This window comes from Phytophthora sojae, assembly GCF_000149755.1.
Source record: "Phytophthora sojae unplaced genomic scaffold PHYSOscaffold_11, whole genome shotgun sequence".
Lineage (NCBI taxonomy): Eukaryota > Oomycota > Peronosporomycetes > Peronosporales > Peronosporaceae > Phytophthora > Phytophthora sojae.
In genome coordinates, this window is record NW_009258125.1 from 1,442,029 (window position 1) to 1,461,325 (window position 19,297).

Here is a 19,297-nt window from a genome sequence, read left to right on the forward strand (position 1 = left end):
TGAAGCCGGTGGATATTTGAACTTGACTTCAAGACGGTGGGCTCAGGCTCCGGCACCCACAAGAGGCTGAAAACGTACGAAATACAACATCCCGTAGCCACGACTGGTACTAATACGCTCCAAAGCTCAGATCTTCTATCGATCATATTATTTACACACTCTACAGCTCAAATGTTTCGCTGTGTACATCGTAATGGACCTTCAGCTGCCGACCCAGCTTTGCGCACGCATATTGAACGTCATTCACCAACGCTTCCGGGCCACAAACGAGCACAGCTACGCGGTCTTTGCCGCCGTTCTTGGCTTCCTCGCCCATTTCGCGGAGAATCGCGATGATGTCCGGCCGGGATCCGCTATGCAGGCAGTTCACCAGCTCCGGGAGGTCTTGGGCTTCTTCGTCCAACATGTCCCGCGTTAGATACACTTCACTGACAAAGGCGTCCGTGGGAGAGTTGGTGTTTCGCGGGTGAGCCAGGATATGGGGGAAATACGACGCCACTTCGTCCACCTCCAAGCAGCTATCTCGCCTCGGTTCCTCACGCGCCAGCAGACTCGCGACCATCTCGATGTCTTTCACAGACCAGATGAACCTCACATGAGGGATTACGCCGCGGTTGCGGTAGTAGCACTCGTGGTGCAGCCAGTTGACGATCGAGCGCATGGGCGTCATGCCAATTCCACCGGAAAAGAAAACCAAGTGAGAGTAAACCGTCGGCGTTGAGATGTCGAGCGAGAGTTTGCCGTACGGACCGTCAACAAGCAGATCAAAAGTCGACGGACCGTCGAGTCTCATGGCGCTGGCTTCGCGCTTGAGTGCTGCAGTCAATAACTTAGTCGTCCAATCTCCCAGTGCCTTGATGTAGAACGTCACCATGACTTCGTGCGGAGAAGACGCGATAGTGAAGGGATGCCACTGCAAGTGCGAGATGGACGGGATACACAGGAACGCGTACTGTCCCGCTTCGTACTCGAACGTCTCGCCGGTCTCCTGATGTACTCGTGGGAACTGAATACGGGTGATATTCCCCGGTAGAGCGCAGATGGAGAGCTGATCACGCGCAATGACGCCTTTCGTCTGCCTGTTACACGATCCGTGTGCGTAGACTCGAGACCGGAAGAACAGTCGATACACCATGTCAATGGCCCAGGGGGCTACCCCCGCCACGACGATCCCTGCGCCATGTAGAACCGCAAACACCACCACCACGATGAAGAGCACCCAGTGAACTCGAATGAAGAACTCGAAAAACTTGCGTCGGATACAGCTCAGCGACAGGAAATACATCAACACGAGTCCGAAGAACGCACCGAAACCCGTAACCACCTCTGGATCATCTAAACTCTGCTCGCCTCTGCGTAGACGCAGCACAAACGCAAACCCATGTAAACCCGCCAATATAATCGTGACAAAAGCTGCAAACTTGTGGTAGAACAGCGCTCGCTCGAAGGGAATCCCGGTACACATCAGCAACAGCGAATTGTTTCTCACTGCGCAGCCAAAGACGACGGCTAACGCGATAGAAGGCGGCGTTCCGGTGGCTGCAACGTCTCGAACCTTGGTCTGTAAAGCTGAGTAGATGACAATGCCCGCTACAATTGGTAGAGTTACCATCAAGTCTCCGAGCTTTAGACCGGTCGTCGACGTCAGCAGCGGCACTGTGACTGAAAAAATATTCCGCGAGAGCTTCCATCGCAGTACGAGCCACGACCGTAGTAGTCGCTGCAGAGGCCCCGGCGGATGCGGTCGATGTGTTAGCGCCTCACTCCCTTCGGTCATAGCGAGGGTATTGACACTATCCTCGAGATTGTACGTGATGGAGCCTCGGCCTTCGACGTCCAGGATCGGAACTCCGTACGGGTTGTGAGCCGACCAGGACAAGGTGCTGCCGTCGAGTCCTTCGAGCACGGGCACATAGTTAAGAGTGGCTTTGGGGGTCTCGGACGTCTCGAACACGGCGCGGGTTATCCTCTTGGGGTCGCTCCGCATGCTGCCGGCCCGCCGCGCTCGTTTGCAGAATGCTCCTCTTCTTCTTCTTCCACCCGTGCCATGCTAGAGACTAGAGAAGAATGAAATGGAAGTAACGCCGAAAGGCTCTGGTGTGGTCAGACGAAGTGACGGTGGACCAACGGACTCAAGCGAACAAGTCGAGAGAGCGCTTTGATGGCGCCGCGACGAGTTCACTGGCTTCTCGACGCGTCGGTAGGTTCACTGAAGTGAACTGGAGCTGGGAGCCTGAAAGTAAACGCCAAGGTCATTCGAGTCGGCCCTCGCATTGGCGTTAACTGACCCCAACGCCGACCAGTGTACAGCGAAGTGGAGATAATTAGTCTGCTTAGTGCTGGTCGACGAGTGCTAGGTGGATGGCTTTGATCGCCTCAGAGGATTGCTTCAACACGCATGGCGGCCTGCTGCACAGAAAAGGCCGTAGCCATAACGCGTTGCTGGCTTGCAGGATCTGCTACAGGTCTCAGATGGGTTTTGTCTAGAGTTGTTATGCTGCTAAAAATGAGTTACAGACAACGACTTACATCGAGTACTTGACGTCCACCACTACGTACGCTTCGTTCGTCAGCAGGTAGTCGTCGTCCACCATGGGTTAGTCCTCGTGCTTGAGCACTTGTCCGATGAGGCCGGCAGACACAAAAAGCCGGCAGACGAAGTCAAGCAAAGCTTAACATAAGCAAACCAGCCAATCAGATTAAATCAAATGACTTCATCTTTGTATAGCATCTGGTTTTGGGTACTTTATATGCTTTCTTGTGTATTTTATGCAACACGCCGTGTGTTTTATGACAGTTTTACAGATTTGACGGGAGGGAATTTATCGTTGTTTTTATATAGGAGGATGGCATTAAGCATGCCGGCTTTGTAAGTCGTTGTCTGTAATAGCTATGATTGCAAACAATGTTTTTAACGTTAAATACGTTACATATTTTCTGCGAGAGGAAAAATGGTGCGGTCACTTTCCTAATTATCGAGGTACTTATCCCCTTGAAGTTGACCTTCACACACTCCACTTTTAAGCGCTTCGAATACCTCGATGTGGGCCGCGCTTAAGGCTTCCGCTGTCTGACCGAGTGCAGGGGAATGCTGCCAAGGGCATACAGTGTAGACTTTAGGTTGCTCGACCACATCCACCATCTTCTCCTTACTCGTACGCTGCGCGCAGCACGTCTCGAAATCCCCGCAAGTCTTTGCTTCACAAGTCAACTTCCCACGGGCTACACAAGTCCTCTACAACTGGGCCGCGACTCCGATAGGCCGCAAGGACGACCCTGTATGGGGCGAGTTCGATGTCGTCGTCCCGAAGTCCAAGCCGACGAAGCCCCACCCCGATGTGTCGTGCCGTCACTGCGGTGCATTGATCATGAATGCCCAGTCCGGCCGTCATCTCTATCCACATATCCGCTTCTGCTCCAGAGCCCCAGTGACAACGAAGGCCACCTGGGCAACGAAAGACGCGCAGAAGAAGCGTAAGGCAAGGCCTGGGATGTTTTCGCCGTCGAAGAGCCGTCGCACAAGCTACAGTGGCTCTCCAGCAACAAATTCCCCAATCGTACTCAGCAAGGAGGAGGAATCAAGCATTCATCTGGACATCGCGATGGTCTTCTACACTGCTGGAATCCCGTTCCGCGTGATCGAGAATGCGTACATGAGCAAGCTGTTTAAGCGTCTGACTCCTGTGTTGAAGCTCCCAACCCGGCAGGCGCTAGCGACCACTATGAACTGGAGAAGGCCAACCTGGCTGAGCTTCTTTCAAAGCAAACGTTTCTGGTTATCATCACTGACGGCTGGTCCAACGTAAACCGCGAGAGTATCGTGAACTACGTGTTGTGGTCACCCGCCATGCGTCCAACGATGTGGTCATCGGGTACTACGGGTTCTGAGGCACACACGGGGGACTACATGGCATCGGAGCTTCTGCGAGTCATTGCTGAGGTAGAAGGCGTGGCCGGCGCTGGCAAAGTCTCCGCCGTTGTGTCGGACAACGCAGCCAACATGAAAAAGGCTGGCCGACCGGTTGAAGCTAAGCACCCAAACGTGGTCTTCAACCGATGCTCGGCGCACGCCATGAACCTGCTCCTGAAGGATATCTTCAAGATCAAGTTGTTTGGAGACGTGCTGAAGAAGGCCATCAAGATCGTCAAGTTTGTGCGCGCTAGACACCTGCTGCTCGATCAAGTTCGGCGTTACCGGCGCCAGCTACAAAAAGCAAGGAAGGCAGGCGAGTTAGCGGTCCCTGTGTCAACGAGATGGTACGCTCAAGAAAAATGCATCAAGAGCGTCGTTCGCAACAAGACAACGCTGAAGGCAGCTTTGGCGGACTCGGAGCTTATGAAGCACTACACGGACAAAGAGAGTCAGGTGAAGCTGGACGAAGTTCAAGGTATTGTCAACGATAAGCAGTTTTGGATCAAGGCGAAGGTTGTCGTTCGGCTGACGAAACCGGTTACACGAGCACTAGCTGTCCTGGAGACGGATGCTTGTTCGAACTCAATGGTCCTGCACGAGTTTCTTCGGCTGTATCGGGCGCCAGAGTACACTGAAGGTATCGCAGCTTTAGCCGGCAGCTCCGTTCAAGATGAAATTCGCAAGCTGATTGCTAGTCGATGGGACTTCATTCGTCCACCGTCCGATTCCACGACGGTTGCATACCTGCTGGATCCGTCCAAGGACATCTTTAACTAACCGGGCGGTAGCCTTGACGGCAGTGGTGGTGTCGGATCGAGCGGAGTCAGTTCTGACGGAAGCTGCCCTATCAATGAAGCTATACCCGACCCTCAAGACAGTCCGCTTCGTAAGGCGGTACGCTCCGCTGTAAAGCTTGCCGAGCGTTTTGGCCTCCCACCCGACGTGAGCTCAGCTCAGTTTCGCGCATCGCTGCTATCTTTTGTAAAGGCGAAGAAGAACTGGACTGCTGCTCAGAGGGAGGCTGCTAGTGAGGACTCACCACTGGACTGGTGGACACTCGACGACCAATTTCCTGTTCTTCACAAGTTCGCAGAGAAAATTTTGAGCATCCCGACTTCGTCTGCAGCAAGTGAGCGCCTGTGGAGTGTGCAAGGATTTACACACAGGAAGCTTCGAAACCGCCTCAAGGTCGCAACAGTCGAGAAGTTGTCGTTCATCTACACGAACAACGGAGATGCAAAACCAACTCGACTGCTATTGTACAAGACTTCTCCTCGGCCGATAGAGCTCGATAGCGACAGTGACAGCGACAGTGACGAGCAAGAAGCTGAAGATTCTCTGTTTGACATTAACGACATGGAGTTCGAGTATCTCTTGGACGCAGTCGTGAGTGTGGACATTTCGCAGTAATCGATTTCTTTAGTCCTTGCCTTCACAACAATAAACGCTTTGCTTCTTAGCGTAAGGCGCACTAACGGTCACAATATAACACACGCTTTGCTAACACACACCGATATCACATGTAGAGTGCTATTATCGATTAAGATTTCAAATGTAATCCACAGCAATGACGCAAGCCAACACCCCCACTACTGAGCCGATTCCATGATACAGCTGCAGACGGTGGAGTAGCGAGGTGTCGGGCAGGGCACACACCTTCTTCTGCGTTTACGAATACTCGCGCCCAGCAACGTCTGCGTCGTGGCCATTGACAACAACGAATTGAGCACCCCCGTCCGCGCGTTGTACACCGCGTGGCTGTTGTCGGGCAATGAGAAGCCGAGAAGCGTTGATTCACTTGAACGCCAGTCCGCGACTCGAACGGCACCTTGCACTTCTTCAAAGTCCTCTTAAGGAGGACGAGGCCGTCCAGCCGGCCGAACGCGAAGACACCTCTTCTCGACCGCACAGCACAGCTGCAGCGACGTCAGATACAGCTCTGTGTCCGTGTCGTTGGAGAAGGCCACGCGGAAGGTGCGATTGGTGCCGTGGCTCGAGCCCTTGTCATGTATCAGCTCATAAATGATCCAGCAGCAGCTCGCACTTGCCTTCTTTCGTGGCGTCGTAGGCAGCCGCACTGCCAGTGAGGCCGGCACCGACCGTCACGCGGTCGTACAGTGGAGTCGCCATCACGACGCAAATCGGGGAATGGCACGAGCTGCATTTCAAGCGCGTTGGAAGTCCTGTCGATCCACGCCCGCCAGTCGAAGCTCCGCGGCCAGCGCCGCCTCCGCGAGCGCCTCAGGAGTGATGTCCGCTGTGAACTGCACCACATCAGGGGGGGTAGCACTTCCCACACTACGCCCACGTGCGTACTTACCACGGAAAGCTCGTATCTCGCAGCCTCCAGAATCGTGAAGTAGAGGCTCTCTTGGCCAGCGAGCTGTCGGTTGAGGAAGATGTGGTCTTGACACAGTACGTCGCGCACTTTGAAGCCGGGCACGGCGCCGTAGAGCGTCACGCAGTAGTGCTGTCGGTGCTTCTCCAGCATTTCCTCGAGCAGCAGCCGTGTAAACCCACTCTCGAGCCCCTCGCGCAATGACGCACGCAGCACGAGGTTCTAGCGACACGTGTGCGAGATTCCGATGGCCGTGTTAACCGAGAACACGAGGAAATTTATGATCTTGTTGCGAAGGACGCTGGCAGCGTCCACGAAGCCGAAGAGCGAGTGATCCGTGTACACGGTCTTGACGCCCAGGTCCAGCGCTTTGGTCTACAGCAGACACTCGTGCATGAGGGTGGACGTGGCCTGGTGGCCATGCACGATCCGCATCTGCTCGCGGACGCGGATGGCCCGGAACAGCGCCAAGTGGCCCACGAACGTCATGTACGTCACGATGTCCAGCGAGTGGATCACCGGCAGGTAGTACAGCTTGTCATGTAACGCACGCCCGCGCGCTGAGTGGGGTGTTGGCGGCGCCGTCGGGGTCACTCTGACCTTGGGTCCGGGAACGGCATACGTGAGCACGATGGCATTGAGGCCGCCGCGCAGCAGGCACCGCGAGAGCGATCGCATGGGCATCTCCACGCCGACCAGGAGCGGGAAGAAGTCGCAGCACATGACGATGCACAGCCGCCGCACCGTAGTCCAGCATGAGTAGCGAGAAATCTTTCAGCAGCAGCAGCAGTGTACCAAACAGCATGTTCAGCACTGTTAGAGCGTGCTGACGCCGCCACGAGAGCGCGATGTCCAGCACGGGCGAGAATGCACTGTCCAAACCAGACTAGTAGCATCTCCACGTAGCGTTCACGCGTGGCGCTGATGATCACCTTGGCACAGTCGCTGTGCCCACGGCGGCGGTGCCCCAAGCACGGTCCTTCGGTCTGGCCATCCACAGATCTCAGCCCCACCTCCTTCATCTCGGCCAACTCCGTGCCTTGGGGGGGGGGGGGGGGGGGGGCAGCACGTAGTGCAACGGGTACTGCGCGAAGATGGCGCTAGCCGCAGATGGTAGAGTCGTCGTCGTCCAGGTCAGGATCGAGGGGGCGGCGTCCACGTCGGGATCAGAGGTGACGTCGTAAGGCCGCGGCGCCGACGTACGTCTGCACCGAAGACGATAGCCCTTGGCGCGCTGGTTCTGCGTCAGGTCCTCGCGGGGCTTACGCTTGCGCGGAGTACTTCGTCGGCCTGATAGAGTCCTCCTTTGAGAATTGAATGCATGGCTGTAAATACAGAATAGCTGCCTCAAATGGGTTCAGCCAAATCTTGCCTTTTAATTATTAATAACTGCGCGCAATTTTGTGATTAACTGATATTAACGTTAATATCACTTTTTCCCTCTAAAAACAACTCTAGTTTTGTCACAGCAGGATGGCTACATCGTAAAAATAAGCCTAAAAAGGCCTAAAATAAGCGAACGTGTGCACTGTTGACGAAAAAAGCTCGACGTTCTACAGTCTTCTTTCTGCTTGGCAAGGACACGCCTTCCTCGGCTGTCATCGCAACCTCCAGTCGAACAGCAAACTGGAGAGATCACTTCGCAACCACCCGACTCACACCCGAAAAACTCATGAACCTGCGTGCACTGCTTCTCGCTGCTGTGTCCTGCTTCGCCACCATCCAGGCCGAGGTGACCTGGATCAACCACGACCAAGTGCAGCCGTTCGCGCAGCCCGAGCCTGCGACCGACTCGGAGACAGCCGCAGTCAAGTTCAAGCCCTTTCTCGAGGTTTCCTACGGATGTGAGCCGTATCCTGCAGTTTCGGCCAATGGATCGGTCAGTGCGAGCCTGAAATGGACTGGCAAGAACGATGGCGACTGCGAAGGATCAGCTTTAGGCTCGCAGGTGTACTCGCGCTCGGACTGGTACAAGGACAAGTGGGCCATGATGTACGCCTGGTACTTCCCCAAGGGCTGGCAGGGGGCGTCCACAGTCAGCCACCGCCACTTGTGGCTGCATGCCGTGGTCTGGATCGACAACCCGGCGCTCGATAACTCGACGATTCTCGCTGTCTCAACGCCTGGTACTATCGGATACAAGAAATACTCTCCTCCAAGTCAAAGTTCGTGAACGGGTCGAGAGTGAAACTCGACGCTAGCAGGGGCTTTTGGGCGAGCAAGATGCTGCTGAAGCTGACGACGGACAAGGGCGAGTCGCAGGATCTGATCACATGGGATCAAATGACCGAGGAAGCACGCACCGCTCTGAGTGAAGCCAACTTTGACAAGCACCTCTTCAAGCGAAAGAACACGAAGGTTCCCTTCAAGGACGGAGTGTTCACTGACAAGCTCAAGAAGGCCTGACCGTTTTAGATGACCGTACTGTAGCGAAGACTAGTAGACATTAGGAGCCATGTTTTGCGAAAGCGATGGAGTTTTATAGATTATTACCGTCCCGACTTGTCTGTCGATGCGATTCCAAAGCTTTAGACGGTTCCCAGCTGGCTAGAAGTCTGAAACAGAGGACTAGTGTTTGTATTGGGGCAGATCTTGCCTTTCACCGGGGATATCCCAAGGAAACTGGAACTAATTACGCGACGCTGATCACTTAGAGCATCTCCAACGGTAGTGCAAATTGCAAAAGGCAAAGTGAGTGGCCGATTAGCAACATAAACGAGACGAACACGCTTGAATTTTTTACAATACTTCAGCTTCCCCAACGGTATTGCAAAATTGCGTAGTAAAAGCGAGTAGCCCTCCCTCCGCAATGGCCGATAAAGGATAGCGTAGCTTAAGTTATCCGCGGCAAAGGCACCACAATAGGCAGCACTAGGCAACTATAGATCACTTCAGGTCGATAACGGCCCGCCGTTGTTTGCAGCATGCATTGGGGACAGCAAGTCATTTGCCCTACATACTGTAGCAACTGCCGGTAAGCCCGGGAGCTTCTATTCATCCGGTGTACCTATGAAACTAGTAGTAGATGTATTGTGAGAGCGTTGTGTACCTCTTTCGGACGAGTGCACGCGCTGAAGGCGTCTATAAATGCGTATTCTCGCCTTGCACTTTGCGTGCAATAGCTGGCAGGTCGTAGTGAATAGCAGGCCGATAATCACTACGCCATCCGGGAATTGCACTATCGATTTCAACGTTTTACTTCAGGAGAGTGCTTACGTACACAGTCTTTTTTATGAGGGTCGAGGGGGGGTGAATGTGATATAGACGAGGACCAACGGAGGCTCGCGGTTGCGAGGAGCGTATGTTCTGCTCTGGGTCGGTTCGCTCCACGCAGTGAGGCCACGACCTCAAGGAAGACTGAGGAGGCGAACACCCGCACGACTTGACACGCACTTGGTAGATATTAGACTGAGCTCCTACTCCTACTGCTACACATGCACGTTGGGCAGCGTCTCCAGAGCTCCCAACCACTCGTTGCACTTCAACTCCTATCCCCTGCTGTCCTCCTCCCAGGACCTTGTCTCTCCTTCCTTCGGCTTCTTCCAGGGCGGTGTCCACACCGTCGCTCCTGCGACGCCCCCTCCAGTGCGCCAACGCACCACCGTGTGCGCTAACGGCTGCAACCGGAGCCGATTCATAACAGCGTAGCCGCAGCAAACCCGCGCGGGATGCCCGCGTAGCAGGGCCGCGCGGAATTTGCGGAGGCGGGCCCAGCGACGAGCATTCCAGCGAGCCGAGCACTGTTCTCACCAGGTGAGATAATCTTTTTATCGCAGGAGCGCAGCGACTGCCTTTGCGGAGCGCAGCGGAGAAAAGCCATTTCCCGCGGATGACATCCGTCCTGCGGGAAGGTCGTCACATTGTGGGGTGATGGGCTGCATATACATACTCCAAGATATCACCGAAAATAGACTGTGTACGTAAGTCCTGCCGTTACTTCAGCACTACTTCTGAACCCCTATCACTTCCCCGTTGGGGATGATTTTTTTTGCAATTTTGCAAATATCGTGCAGGTCCTTCCGTTGGAGATGCTCTTAGATGCTCTTAGAGCATCTCCAACGGTAGTGCATAGTGCAAAAATGATAAACGGCTGGACACTACGTAAAAACAGGACGAACATGCATGAAATTGCTTGCATTTGTTTTCGCTTCCCCAACGGTATTGCAGAAATGCATAGTGAAAGCGGAAGAGTTGCCCCAGAACAGTCAATGCAGCTGCTTTTTCCTCATAGTAGAGGTGTCATCCTACTATTGCGAGAACCTGCTTGATGACCTGCACGACGATGAGACCTCCCCCTGTTTGCAAATATGGGTTTGGAGTACACTGCCACTTTGTCTTGAGACTATAGCAACCGTGAGAGTGTTGCAAGCGCCTTACCAAGGAAGAAATTCCGCTGTATACCTTACCAGATCCTATATACGTTCTGTAGGAGCATGTGTACCTGTTTCCAGCATCCGTCGACGCAGTAGGCGCTCGCACGAGAATATTTTCGTTGGGGTAATTCCCAAAATACGGAGTGCTGGGGGAACTTATGACCTTTTCAACCTTTTGCGACCAAACACGGAGTTGTGGGAAAACTTATTCCCAAGACCAGCCTATAGAATCGTAGAGGTAGCCTTCACTGCAGAAAACACCAGAGGGTGCACGCCGCTCCGGACGCGCCGCTGGAGAAGACGCTGGCAGTCGCCGCCATCATGGACGGCACACCCTCCGGTGCCTTGCTGTTCACGACCGTGCTGATGCAGTAGGAGGGCGTGGTGCGCTCGAACCTCGGCCCTGACACTGACACCAGGGACTCGCTGGACTCGCCAACCGTGGCCTCCCTGGGCGAGCTACTGGCCACCAATGGCTCGCTGCTGGCCACCAGCGCCCGACGACCGTGGGCGAGCTGCTGATCTCGCTGGACTCGCCGACCGTGGCCTCCCTGGGCGAGCTGCTGGCCACCAAGACGCTGGTGGCTGCAGGAGACAAAGGGCGTGGTGAAGACGACTTCCGTGGCCATTATAGGCACGCTGGACACCGAAGGCGAGCTGCTGGAGACCAAGGACGTGCTGGACCCGAAGACCATGGACGAGCTGCCGAATACCAAGGGCGTGTAGGACCCGACGACCGTGGCCGAGCTGCTGGACCCGAAGACCATGGCCCCCGTGGACGAGCTACCGAAGACCAAGGGCACGGTCAAGCTGCTGTACATCAAGCGCGTGAAGCGCGGGACGCCCGTGGCCGAGCTGTGGTACATCGATGGCACGGCCGAGTCGCCACTGCACATGAGTAGTTGGGTGTAATACGAGATGCATTATGACGGCTAATTGATATGCAATGTATTATCCGAGAACTCGATTTGTTTGCATTCCTCGGACGGCCTACGCCTACTTACCGCATGTGCGCTTGTTGTGTCCTTGCCGGTTACACTTGGTGCAGGTCATTTTTCGCTTCGCCCTGCCAACGCTCTGCGTCGTATCTCCACTGCTAGGATACCTTGGGAATAAGTTTTCCCACAACTCCGTGTTTGGTCGCAAAAGGTTGAAAATGTCAAAAGTTTCCCCAGCACTCCGTATTTTGGGAATTACCCATTTTCGTTGTGCACTACGTGTGCATTACGGGCCGATTCGTAGGGGGAAACCGGGCTTTATTCCCTACGAGGCTTCCCTAGTGCACAATCACTTTTCAAATGTTACTCCACTGTATTTCTGTGCCCCTATCACTACACCATTGGAGATCGATTTTTTTGCACTTGCGCATTTTCGGTCATTTTTGTGTATATTGCACTACCGTTGGAGATGCTCTTAGGCCCTGGTTTCTCCGTCGGTGTCTGTACGTATGCGTACTCCTTTGCCACAGCCAGTAAAAGAGCTCACTCAATCTTCCGCGTTGGGCTCAAGTCAACCTCCTCTCGGTCGAAACGATGCAGTTCCGTGCTCTCTTCCTCGCCGCGGTTGGCTGTTTCGCTGCGGTTCAAGCCGAAGTCAACTGGATCAACCACGATCAAGTCCACCCGTTCGCTCAGGTTGAGCCTGTCAACGCCTCCGATAAGGCTGCGATCAAGTTCAAGCCGAAGCTGCAGATCTCCTACGGCTGTCATCCTTACCCCGCAGTCCAAGCCGACGGAGCTGTCAGTGACGGCCTGAAGTGGGGCGGCAAGCCCGATGGAAAATGTAAAGGTTCCGGTTTGGGCTCGCAGGTGTACTCTCGCTCGGACTGGTACCAGGGTAAGTGGGCCATCATGTACGCCTGGTACTTTCCCAAAGGTTTTTTACGTCTTACAGCCACCGTCACCTGTGGCTTTATTTGGTGCTGTGGATCGACAACCCTGAGGCCGCGAACCCAGCCATTCTCGGAGTGTGGCTGCGTACCGCGGGTGGAAATGAGCAGCGGGTTCCCCCGGACGCGAAGTTCATCGACGGTTCGAGCCTGAAAGTCGAATACTACAAGAGCTCGTGGCATGGCAAGACGGGGATCCAGCTAACGGAGAACCCGGGCGAGTTCCAGGACCTGGTCACTTGGGAACAAATGACGGAGGAGGCTCGCATTGCCCTGACCGAAGCTAACTTTGATGGCCACTGGCAGGAGCGGAAGGACTTGGACGTCCCGTTCATCGACGGTGAGTTCACGGTGAACCTTGAGAAGGCCTGGATCTTTTAATCCAGCGTGTCTAAAGAATGTAGGTTGGAATCGTTCCTAAGGTACTTACAAAAGGAATACAAGCTAGGCCCCCCACCAATACGACGAAGACGGAATATAAACTGTCAAAGTAAGGTGTCAACACAACAAAAACCGACGAGCAGTACCGTAGTTATTGTTATCCATGGATCGAGTGCATCAAACCAACGAAGTCGATACCAGGTACTGTACAGTAACCTTATGCATCACCTTCATATTGCGGCTACAGCACTCGTAACGCATCGACAGGTGTCATGGCAAATCTTGCCTTTCCGCAGCGGTTTCTCATGAAGTAAACCGGAACTCATCACGCAAAGTTGATCGCTAACGCTGAATAAAACTTGAATCTGTAAACTTCCCAGCCATAGAATAGCCGCCAAGCTCTCACTCTTCAATCTTCCTCTTTGAGCCCAATGCAACCAGTCGTAACGATGAACTTGAAAGCCTTCGTTCTAGTCGCTCTCGCTTCATTGGTTGCTGTCCAGGCTCAGAGGAGCTACATCAACCACGACCAAGTCGAGCCATTCCCTCAACCAAGCCGAAGACCGCGTCTGAGCGAGCTGCAGTCAAGTACAAGCCTCAACTCCACGTTTCCTTCGGATGCCACCCGTACCCTGCGGTTCAAGCTAACGGCTCTGTGAGTGCGGGTCTGAAAGGGAGCGGGTTTTCGGACGGCGAGTGCAAGGGCTCCAGCTTGGGCTCGCAAGTGTACGCGCGCTCGGACTGGTACAACGACAAGTGGGCCATCATGTACGCGTGGTACCTACCCAAGGGGCGGTTCAGCAGGTTCCAGCGTCGCCACTTCTGGGAGGTTGCTGTCGTCTGGATCGATGATCCAGCACTCAAGAACTCGATCATGCTGGGCGTGTCGTTGAATTACAACCGGCACCTCAAGCCGCAACCCGGTGGAGGAGAAATACATGGACGGCGACAGCGTGATGCTCGACTCGTTCCTGGGGTTGGCCTTCCACAGACCGAAACTTCGCTTCACGGAGAAGAGGGGGGAGTTCCAGGACCTCATCACGTGGGAGCAACTTACAGATGAAGCGCGGGATGCTTTGACCAACGCCGACTTCGACTCGAAAATCTTTGAGGGACGAGTGAAGCGAATGCCCTTGAAGGACGATGTCTTCTATGCTCGACTCAAGGACGCTTGGCCGTTCGAATAAGGATATTGCAGGGGTGGCACCAAGAATGTCAACGGCGATTCTGGTAAAAATGCAGCTTTCCCTTTTCGTTAGCCTGACACGTATTGCGTACTTTTCAGGTAAAATAAATGGCTTGGCTAGAATCGTTGACAACGAACTGTAAAAAACGCCATTTTATTATTACTTAGTATATTATATATCAAGGCTGGTCGAGCTCGTGGCGTCTCCAAGCAAGTGCTCGGGTGCAATATGAGATCCATCGCCTCCCCCGGACTGCAAACGCACGATTGATAATTGGGTCCCAATAATGTGGTACCATGTACCAGATTATGGGTATATGTACCCAACTATCGAAAACTTCTGTCCGATGCATGTACGGTACAACAAATGCATCCGACAGAAGTTATCGCCAACATTTATCACATCATTTTAGCCAAAAAGAACACGCCTACAGATAAATAAGTCCTACTACGAATAGTGCGAGTCCTGCAAGGTGCATTATTACCTCGTTTACTAGGAAATTCCTACTAGTGTAAGAGCCTATGGGTACCGTCCGCTAGACTAAAACACCCAGGCCTTCTTGAGGTTCACCGTGAACTCACCGTCGATGAACGGGACGTCCAAGTCCTTCCGCTCCTGCCAGTGACCATCAAAGTCGGCTTCGGTCAGGGCTATGCGAGCCTCCTCCGTCATTTGTTCCCAAGTGATGAGGTCCTGGAACTCGCCCGGGTTCTCCGTTAGCTGGATCCCCGTCTTGCCATGCCACGAGCTCTTGTAGTAGTCGACCTTCAGGCTCGAACCGTCGAGGAACTTCGCGTCCGGAGGAGTGCGGCGCTCGTTTCCGCCAGCTGTGCGTAGCCACACGCCAAGGATCGCTGGGTTCTCGTTCTCAGGGTTGTCGATCCACAGGACCAAATAGAGCCACAGGTGACGGTGGCTGTAGTTGATTTTTCCCCTCTGCTCGAAACCTTTGGGAAAGTACCAGGCGTACATGATGGCAAACTTGCCCTCGAACCAAGCCGAACGCGAGTACACCTGCGAGCCCAGGCCAGAGCCCTTACACTTCCCGTCGGCCTTGCCGGCCCACTTCAGACCATCACTGACAGCTCCGTCGGCTTGGACTGCGGGGTAAGGATGACAGCCGTAGGAGATCTGCAGCTTCGGCTTGAACTTGATCGCAGCCTTATCGGAGGCGTTGACAGGCTCAACCTGAGCGAACGGGTGGACTTGATCGTGGTTGATCCAGTTGACTTCGGCTTGAACCGCAGCGAAACAGCCAACCGCGGCGAGGAAGAGGGCACGGAACTGCATCGCTTCGACCGAGAGGTAGTTGTCTTGAGCCCAACGCGGAAGATTGAAGAGTGAGCGCTTGATTGGCGGTGGCTACCTACGAGTCAGGCTTATTAAGTGCGGGTATACATGTACTTAGTAGTAGTTATTGGTCAGGGGTTCGTGATTAGTTCCAGTTTCCATGGGAAATGCCCGAAGAAAGGCAAGATTTGCTTTAATACAAACTTTAGTATCCTATCTTGTCCCTAGCCAGCTGGGAACGCTCCAAAGCTTTGGAATCACATGAACACTCTGAATCAACAGACAAAGTGAGATGATACATGTACTGTACATACAGTATGTACCCCTACTGTACATGTACAGGCGTCCCCGGCCTATTCGCCACAGTGGTACTTTTGATGTTTGCGAATCAACAAGATTCACGCGGTCTGAACATAAATGAGTATGTACTGACTTACTACAAGCTTAGCTCAAGAATACGGTGGAGGTATTCCCGCAACGTGCCACTTGTCGCAGTAGGTATCGCTGTACACTAATCTAAATCAATAAGTTTGCAGACGTAGCGCGCAAATCTTGAGAGCTTGTTGTACTTCCTGTGCGAGATACATTAAAATATACAGCCGGGACTAGCCCGGGGACGCCTGTACATGTTTACATAGAAAGCGGCTGCTTGTTTCGTGCGCAGTACTTGCTTCGGTACTCGTTCATGGTCGTATAGCAACAGGCGTCGTCCTCTATACATACGCACAAAGAGGTCAACAACCACTGGCAACAGGGACTCAACTGACGTCCCTGCGCCGGAGCCACTCGCGCAGCCCCAACTTTTATTAGCGATTGCTTCTACTTGGACATTGGCTGAGTCTGCTGCTTCGTCACCGCGTCCTTGTTCTGCTTCCGGCCTTCGTCCGAGAGCAACACCGAGTAAATCCAAGACTGAGCAGTCGCCTGGATCCAGATCCGCTGGATCCAGTTGTGTGTAGTTGGTGTACGCGTAGTTGAAGTTACCGTCCTCGTAGTCCGTCACCGTGTACTGGTCCGCCGCCACCAAGTACTTGTTCACCTTGTCCACCGACGAGTGCTTGTCCACCGGTGAGTTCTTGTCCACCGGTCAGTACTCGTCCATCAACGACTAGCTGTCCGACAGCGGGTAGTTGACCACCATCGGGTAGTTGCCCACCAGCGCGTAGTTGTTCACCAACGAGTGCTCGTCCGTCAGCAAGTTGTCCGTCAGCGAGAGCTCGTCCATCATCGGGTTCTTGTCGACCACTGAGCGCTTGTCCTTCATGTCTGCCGACGTCCGCTAAAACCCCATTCGCTTACTACATTTCATTTGCTTACGGAGGGTGTGTGGATGGCGCGGATGGGGCGGGGGGTTACATTTTAATACATCACAGCAGGCTCAAAGGGCGACTACGGCAACCTCTACGTTTCGTACATGTAGTGTAACTGCAAGTGAAAGAGGATGAGGATGACTCGGACAAACACTATCAACACTTTTTAAGGTACGTACTACACGTTGCAGGAATCGCACTGTATTTGCAGCAAGGGCTCGCTCGCTCCAGGCGCGGGTCCACTTGGCAAACTAATGTAATAAAGTGGGCTAAATAATCTTCAAACACGCGACTTGGTTAATAAACTGATGTATGAATTACAGAGTTTCTGGCGCTTTCACTGTATGTTGTGTATTCAACCTATTCGTCGGGTTGACCTCACTTCAAGTACAGCAATGGTACATGCATTACATGTATAAAGAAAATAAGTTTTCATCTTATCAGAATTGCCGCGATGAAATTATTCGTACCAGTACTCCAACAGCCAAGCGACCTGTGCATCCACTTAAACCTAGTTCAGTGCAGGTTGCCACGGTGGTCCTTAGAGGTCGCCGTAATATAATGTACAGTAGCAGGGCCCCCCGTTGCGGAGCATTAGCGCCATCGGTATCATAGTGTTGAGTTCCGAAAACAATAGAATACTTCATGATCAATGACGATGAGGGTCAGAAGTTCTATAATAACTCTATAATAGACGTCATGGCTCAGAACACCTAACATATCGAGCTACACGTACTTAGCAGTGCTAAGATGTCTGTATTATAAGTCTCGACCTTCTACCATGAGTCGTCCATGCTCGTTCTGCTGGCTCCACGGGTTTGTGGGTTCGTTGACAATGTGCAGGGTCCGTCACACCTTGTCAACAGTATTCATGCGAATCCAAAGCCTTAGTACGTTGAACGTACTACGTTCCCAGCTGGCTTAAGGCATGAAACAGTACACTCGCTTAGTACTAATGTTTGAATTGGGCAAATCTTGCATTTCTTCGGGGGTTTCCCAGGGAAACCGGAAGTATGAACGCGTAGCCGATCACTCATTTGCCCCTACGGTCCTTAGCAGTGTTGGCTGGTTCTTGGTTTTTGGTTTTTAATGGTTTTACAAAAACCGCGATAAAACCAGGTGAAAAACGTGGACAACCACAACAACCTGGTCGTAGCTGGGTTTTGGCGCAGATTCGTGTGCATAGGTGCCAAAACGTGCACTACGTCGACACAAAACGAGCACTTTTACTAGCAATTGCGTCCAATGCTGACACCATATCGACGTCCATTTCCAAATTACAACGACATGCGCTTTCCGCAGGAGAAAACACTACATGTACCAGGTTTGCGCGGCCAGAAAACTTCTTTGGCAGAGCTTTCAGATGCATCCGATGCTCCAGGTACGTCAAGTCGAACACTGAATTAGTGTGTGTGATACTAACGTGGCTATCAGCCTTTCAACAGTTTGGCACTTCACAAGCCCAGAACCATTTCGACGTCGAGGATGATGCAGAGACACACTGAGGGTGACGAAACCTAAACTACATAATGTTGCATTGATTCATTTAACTATTGTTCGGTCTTGTTCTAGGCAAAGAAGTCGATTCGATTGAAATTTACTAATAGCGCGAGATCGTGAGCTTGTATGTGATGCTGCAGGACTGAGACACCTTATGAAGCTGCAACTTCCGTCGCAACTGTGCATGGGGATCAAGATGGACGTGCAGCTGGGCGTGTAGTAGCCGTAGTTGTCGCTCCGGGTCGGGGCCGTGGCGGCCGCGAGCTCAGGCAAACCACGCGGAGCGCTCGGAGGCCACGTCGCTGGCTTCGCTGGAGTCGACGTCCACGCCGCTGCTGCTGCTGTCGGCGTCCTCGCGGCCAGGGTCTTGGGCGTCAGCGGGCGCTCGGGGCCCACGTCGATGGCTTCGATGGAGTCCATGGCCACGCCGCCGCTGCTGCTGTCGGCCGTCATGAGCGGACAGCCGTGGATCTTGTGTTGCACAAGCGGCATGGACGAGTTGTACCCGTAGCTGCGCTACTGCGGGAATCTTGCCCCGCGAGGGCAGCGAGCTGGCCTTGCCTGTGTCGAACGCCGTGAAGCGAGCTTCTTGCTGGCCTGCTAGGCCGAGGGCGGCTCTGGCGGGTTGTCGGCAAGCTAGCGCGCGTAGGATACTGACGCTCAGGGGCGTCCTTGGTGCCACGAAAGTCTACGACGTTGGAGGAGCCCGAGGAGGGGCCAAAGCTGGAGAAAAACTCGTAGATGGAGAAGTACTCGTAGTTCGAGAAGTACTCAAGCCGAGGAAGAAGTTTCGCTGGAGTCTCCGCCTGAATCTGACTCGGCGACCAACGGTATGCACAAAATGAAAAAAGAGATCACACCAACTTTACATAAAACCATACTTCGCGCTGCTGCTCTTGGTACATGTATTGTTCTGAGTTTGAAGTGGCCGGTAACAAAGGCGGGTAGGGCGCAAATGCGGCCGCATTTTCAGTCTCAACCGATGCGGCCGCATCGGTTGAGATCGCTCGTGCGGCCGCATTGTGCGCCCTACCCGCATGAGCTTCCAGATGAAAGGAATCTATTTTGCTTTGTGCAGCAAAATATTACGCACTTATATTTCTTCATTATACTGGTG

The 19,297-nt window shown here is 53.5% G+C and overlaps 10 protein-coding genes across 10 annotated transcripts; 3 read left to right on the forward strand and 7 right to left on the reverse strand.

The window, feature by feature from the left end:
* Nucleotides 1–160: 160 nt before the first annotated feature.
* PHYSODRAFT_527674 (hypothetical protein) lies at nucleotides 161–1,987 on the reverse strand (the record flags this gene model as incomplete). The annotated part of the gene is made up of 1 exon (XM_009538168.1): nucleotides 161–1,987. One exon carries the CDS (start codon nucleotides 1,985–1,987, stop codon nucleotides 161–163), a length of 1,827 nt encoding a protein of 608 aa, XP_009536463.1.
* Nucleotides 1,988–4,000: 2,013 nt separating this feature from the next.
* Nucleotides 4,001–4,690, forward strand: PHYSODRAFT_526881 (hypothetical protein; the record flags this gene model as incomplete). The annotated part of the gene is made up of 2 exons (XM_009538169.1): nucleotides 4,001–4,243; nucleotides 4,334–4,690. The coding sequence occupies 2 exons, from the start codon at nucleotides 4,001–4,003 to the stop codon at nucleotides 4,688–4,690; spliced, it is 600 nt and encodes a 199-aa protein (XP_009536464.1).
* A 1,073-nt stretch (nucleotides 4,691–5,763) lies between these two features.
* Nucleotides 5,764–6,043, reverse strand: PHYSODRAFT_340095 (hypothetical protein; the record flags this gene model as incomplete). The annotated part of the gene is made up of 2 exons (XM_009538170.1): nucleotides 5,764–5,905; nucleotides 5,958–6,043. The coding sequence occupies 2 exons, from the start codon at nucleotides 6,041–6,043 to the stop codon at nucleotides 5,764–5,766; spliced, it is 228 nt and encodes a 75-aa protein (XP_009536465.1).
* A 433-nt stretch (nucleotides 6,044–6,476) lies between these two features.
* PHYSODRAFT_390233 (hypothetical protein) lies at nucleotides 6,477–6,785 on the reverse strand (the record flags this gene model as incomplete). The annotated part of the gene is given in 2 exon segments (XM_009538171.1): nucleotides 6,477–6,619; nucleotides 6,638–6,785. Coding segments are annotated over 2 exon segments (291 nt in total), but the record flags the coding sequence as incomplete, so codon positions are not given.
* A 1,138-nt stretch (nucleotides 6,786–7,923) lies between these two features.
* On the forward strand, nucleotides 7,924–8,657 carry PHYSODRAFT_254112 (necrosis inducing-like protein NPP1 type; the record flags this gene model as incomplete). The annotated part of the gene is made up of 2 exons (XM_009538172.1): nucleotides 7,924–8,377; nucleotides 8,437–8,657. 2 exons carry the CDS (start codon nucleotides 7,924–7,926, stop codon nucleotides 8,655–8,657), a joined length of 675 nt encoding a protein of 224 aa, XP_009536467.1.
* Nucleotides 8,658–10,846: 2,189 nt separating this feature from the next.
* PHYSODRAFT_288829 (hypothetical protein) lies at nucleotides 10,847–11,499 on the reverse strand (the record flags this gene model as incomplete). Its single annotated transcript, XM_009538173.1, has 2 exons — nucleotides 11,172–11,499; nucleotides 10,847–11,070 (listed from the first exon to the last, which is right to left on the reverse strand). Exons 1-2 carry the CDS (start codon nucleotides 11,251–11,253, stop codon nucleotides 10,847–10,849), a joined length of 306 nt encoding a protein of 101 aa, XP_009536468.1. The 5' UTR covers nucleotides 11,254–11,499.
* A 657-nt stretch (nucleotides 11,500–12,156) lies between these two features.
* PHYSODRAFT_259736 (necrosis inducing-like protein NPP1 type) lies at nucleotides 12,157–12,893 on the forward strand (the record flags this gene model as incomplete). The annotated part of the gene is made up of 2 exons (XM_009538174.1): nucleotides 12,157–12,476; nucleotides 12,518–12,893. 2 exons carry the CDS (start codon nucleotides 12,157–12,159, stop codon nucleotides 12,891–12,893), a joined length of 696 nt encoding a protein of 231 aa, XP_009536469.1.
* A 1,727-nt stretch (nucleotides 12,894–14,620) lies between these two features.
* PHYSODRAFT_526832 (necrosis inducing-like protein NPP1 type) lies at nucleotides 14,621–15,370 on the reverse strand (the record flags this gene model as incomplete). Its single annotated transcript, XM_009538175.1, has 1 exon — nucleotides 14,621–15,370. The coding sequence occupies one exon, from the start codon at nucleotides 15,368–15,370 to the stop codon at nucleotides 14,621–14,623; it is 750 nt and encodes a 249-aa protein (XP_009536470.1).
* Nucleotides 15,371–16,189: 819 nt separating this feature from the next.
* Nucleotides 16,190–16,634, reverse strand: PHYSODRAFT_254114 (hypothetical protein; the record flags this gene model as incomplete). Its single annotated transcript, XM_009538176.1, has 3 exons — nucleotides 16,190–16,309; nucleotides 16,374–16,445; nucleotides 16,506–16,634. 3 exons carry the CDS (start codon nucleotides 16,632–16,634, stop codon nucleotides 16,190–16,192), a joined length of 321 nt encoding a protein of 106 aa, XP_009536471.1.
* A 1,592-nt stretch (nucleotides 16,635–18,226) lies between these two features.
* PHYSODRAFT_254192 (hypothetical protein) lies at nucleotides 18,227–19,085 on the reverse strand (the record flags this gene model as incomplete). Its single annotated transcript, XM_009538177.1, has 5 exons — nucleotides 18,227–18,248; nucleotides 18,332–18,651; nucleotides 18,686–18,795; nucleotides 18,839–18,992; nucleotides 19,062–19,085. 5 exons carry the CDS (start codon nucleotides 19,083–19,085, stop codon nucleotides 18,227–18,229), a joined length of 630 nt encoding a protein of 209 aa, XP_009536472.1.
* Nucleotides 19,086–19,297: the final 212 nt, after the last annotated feature.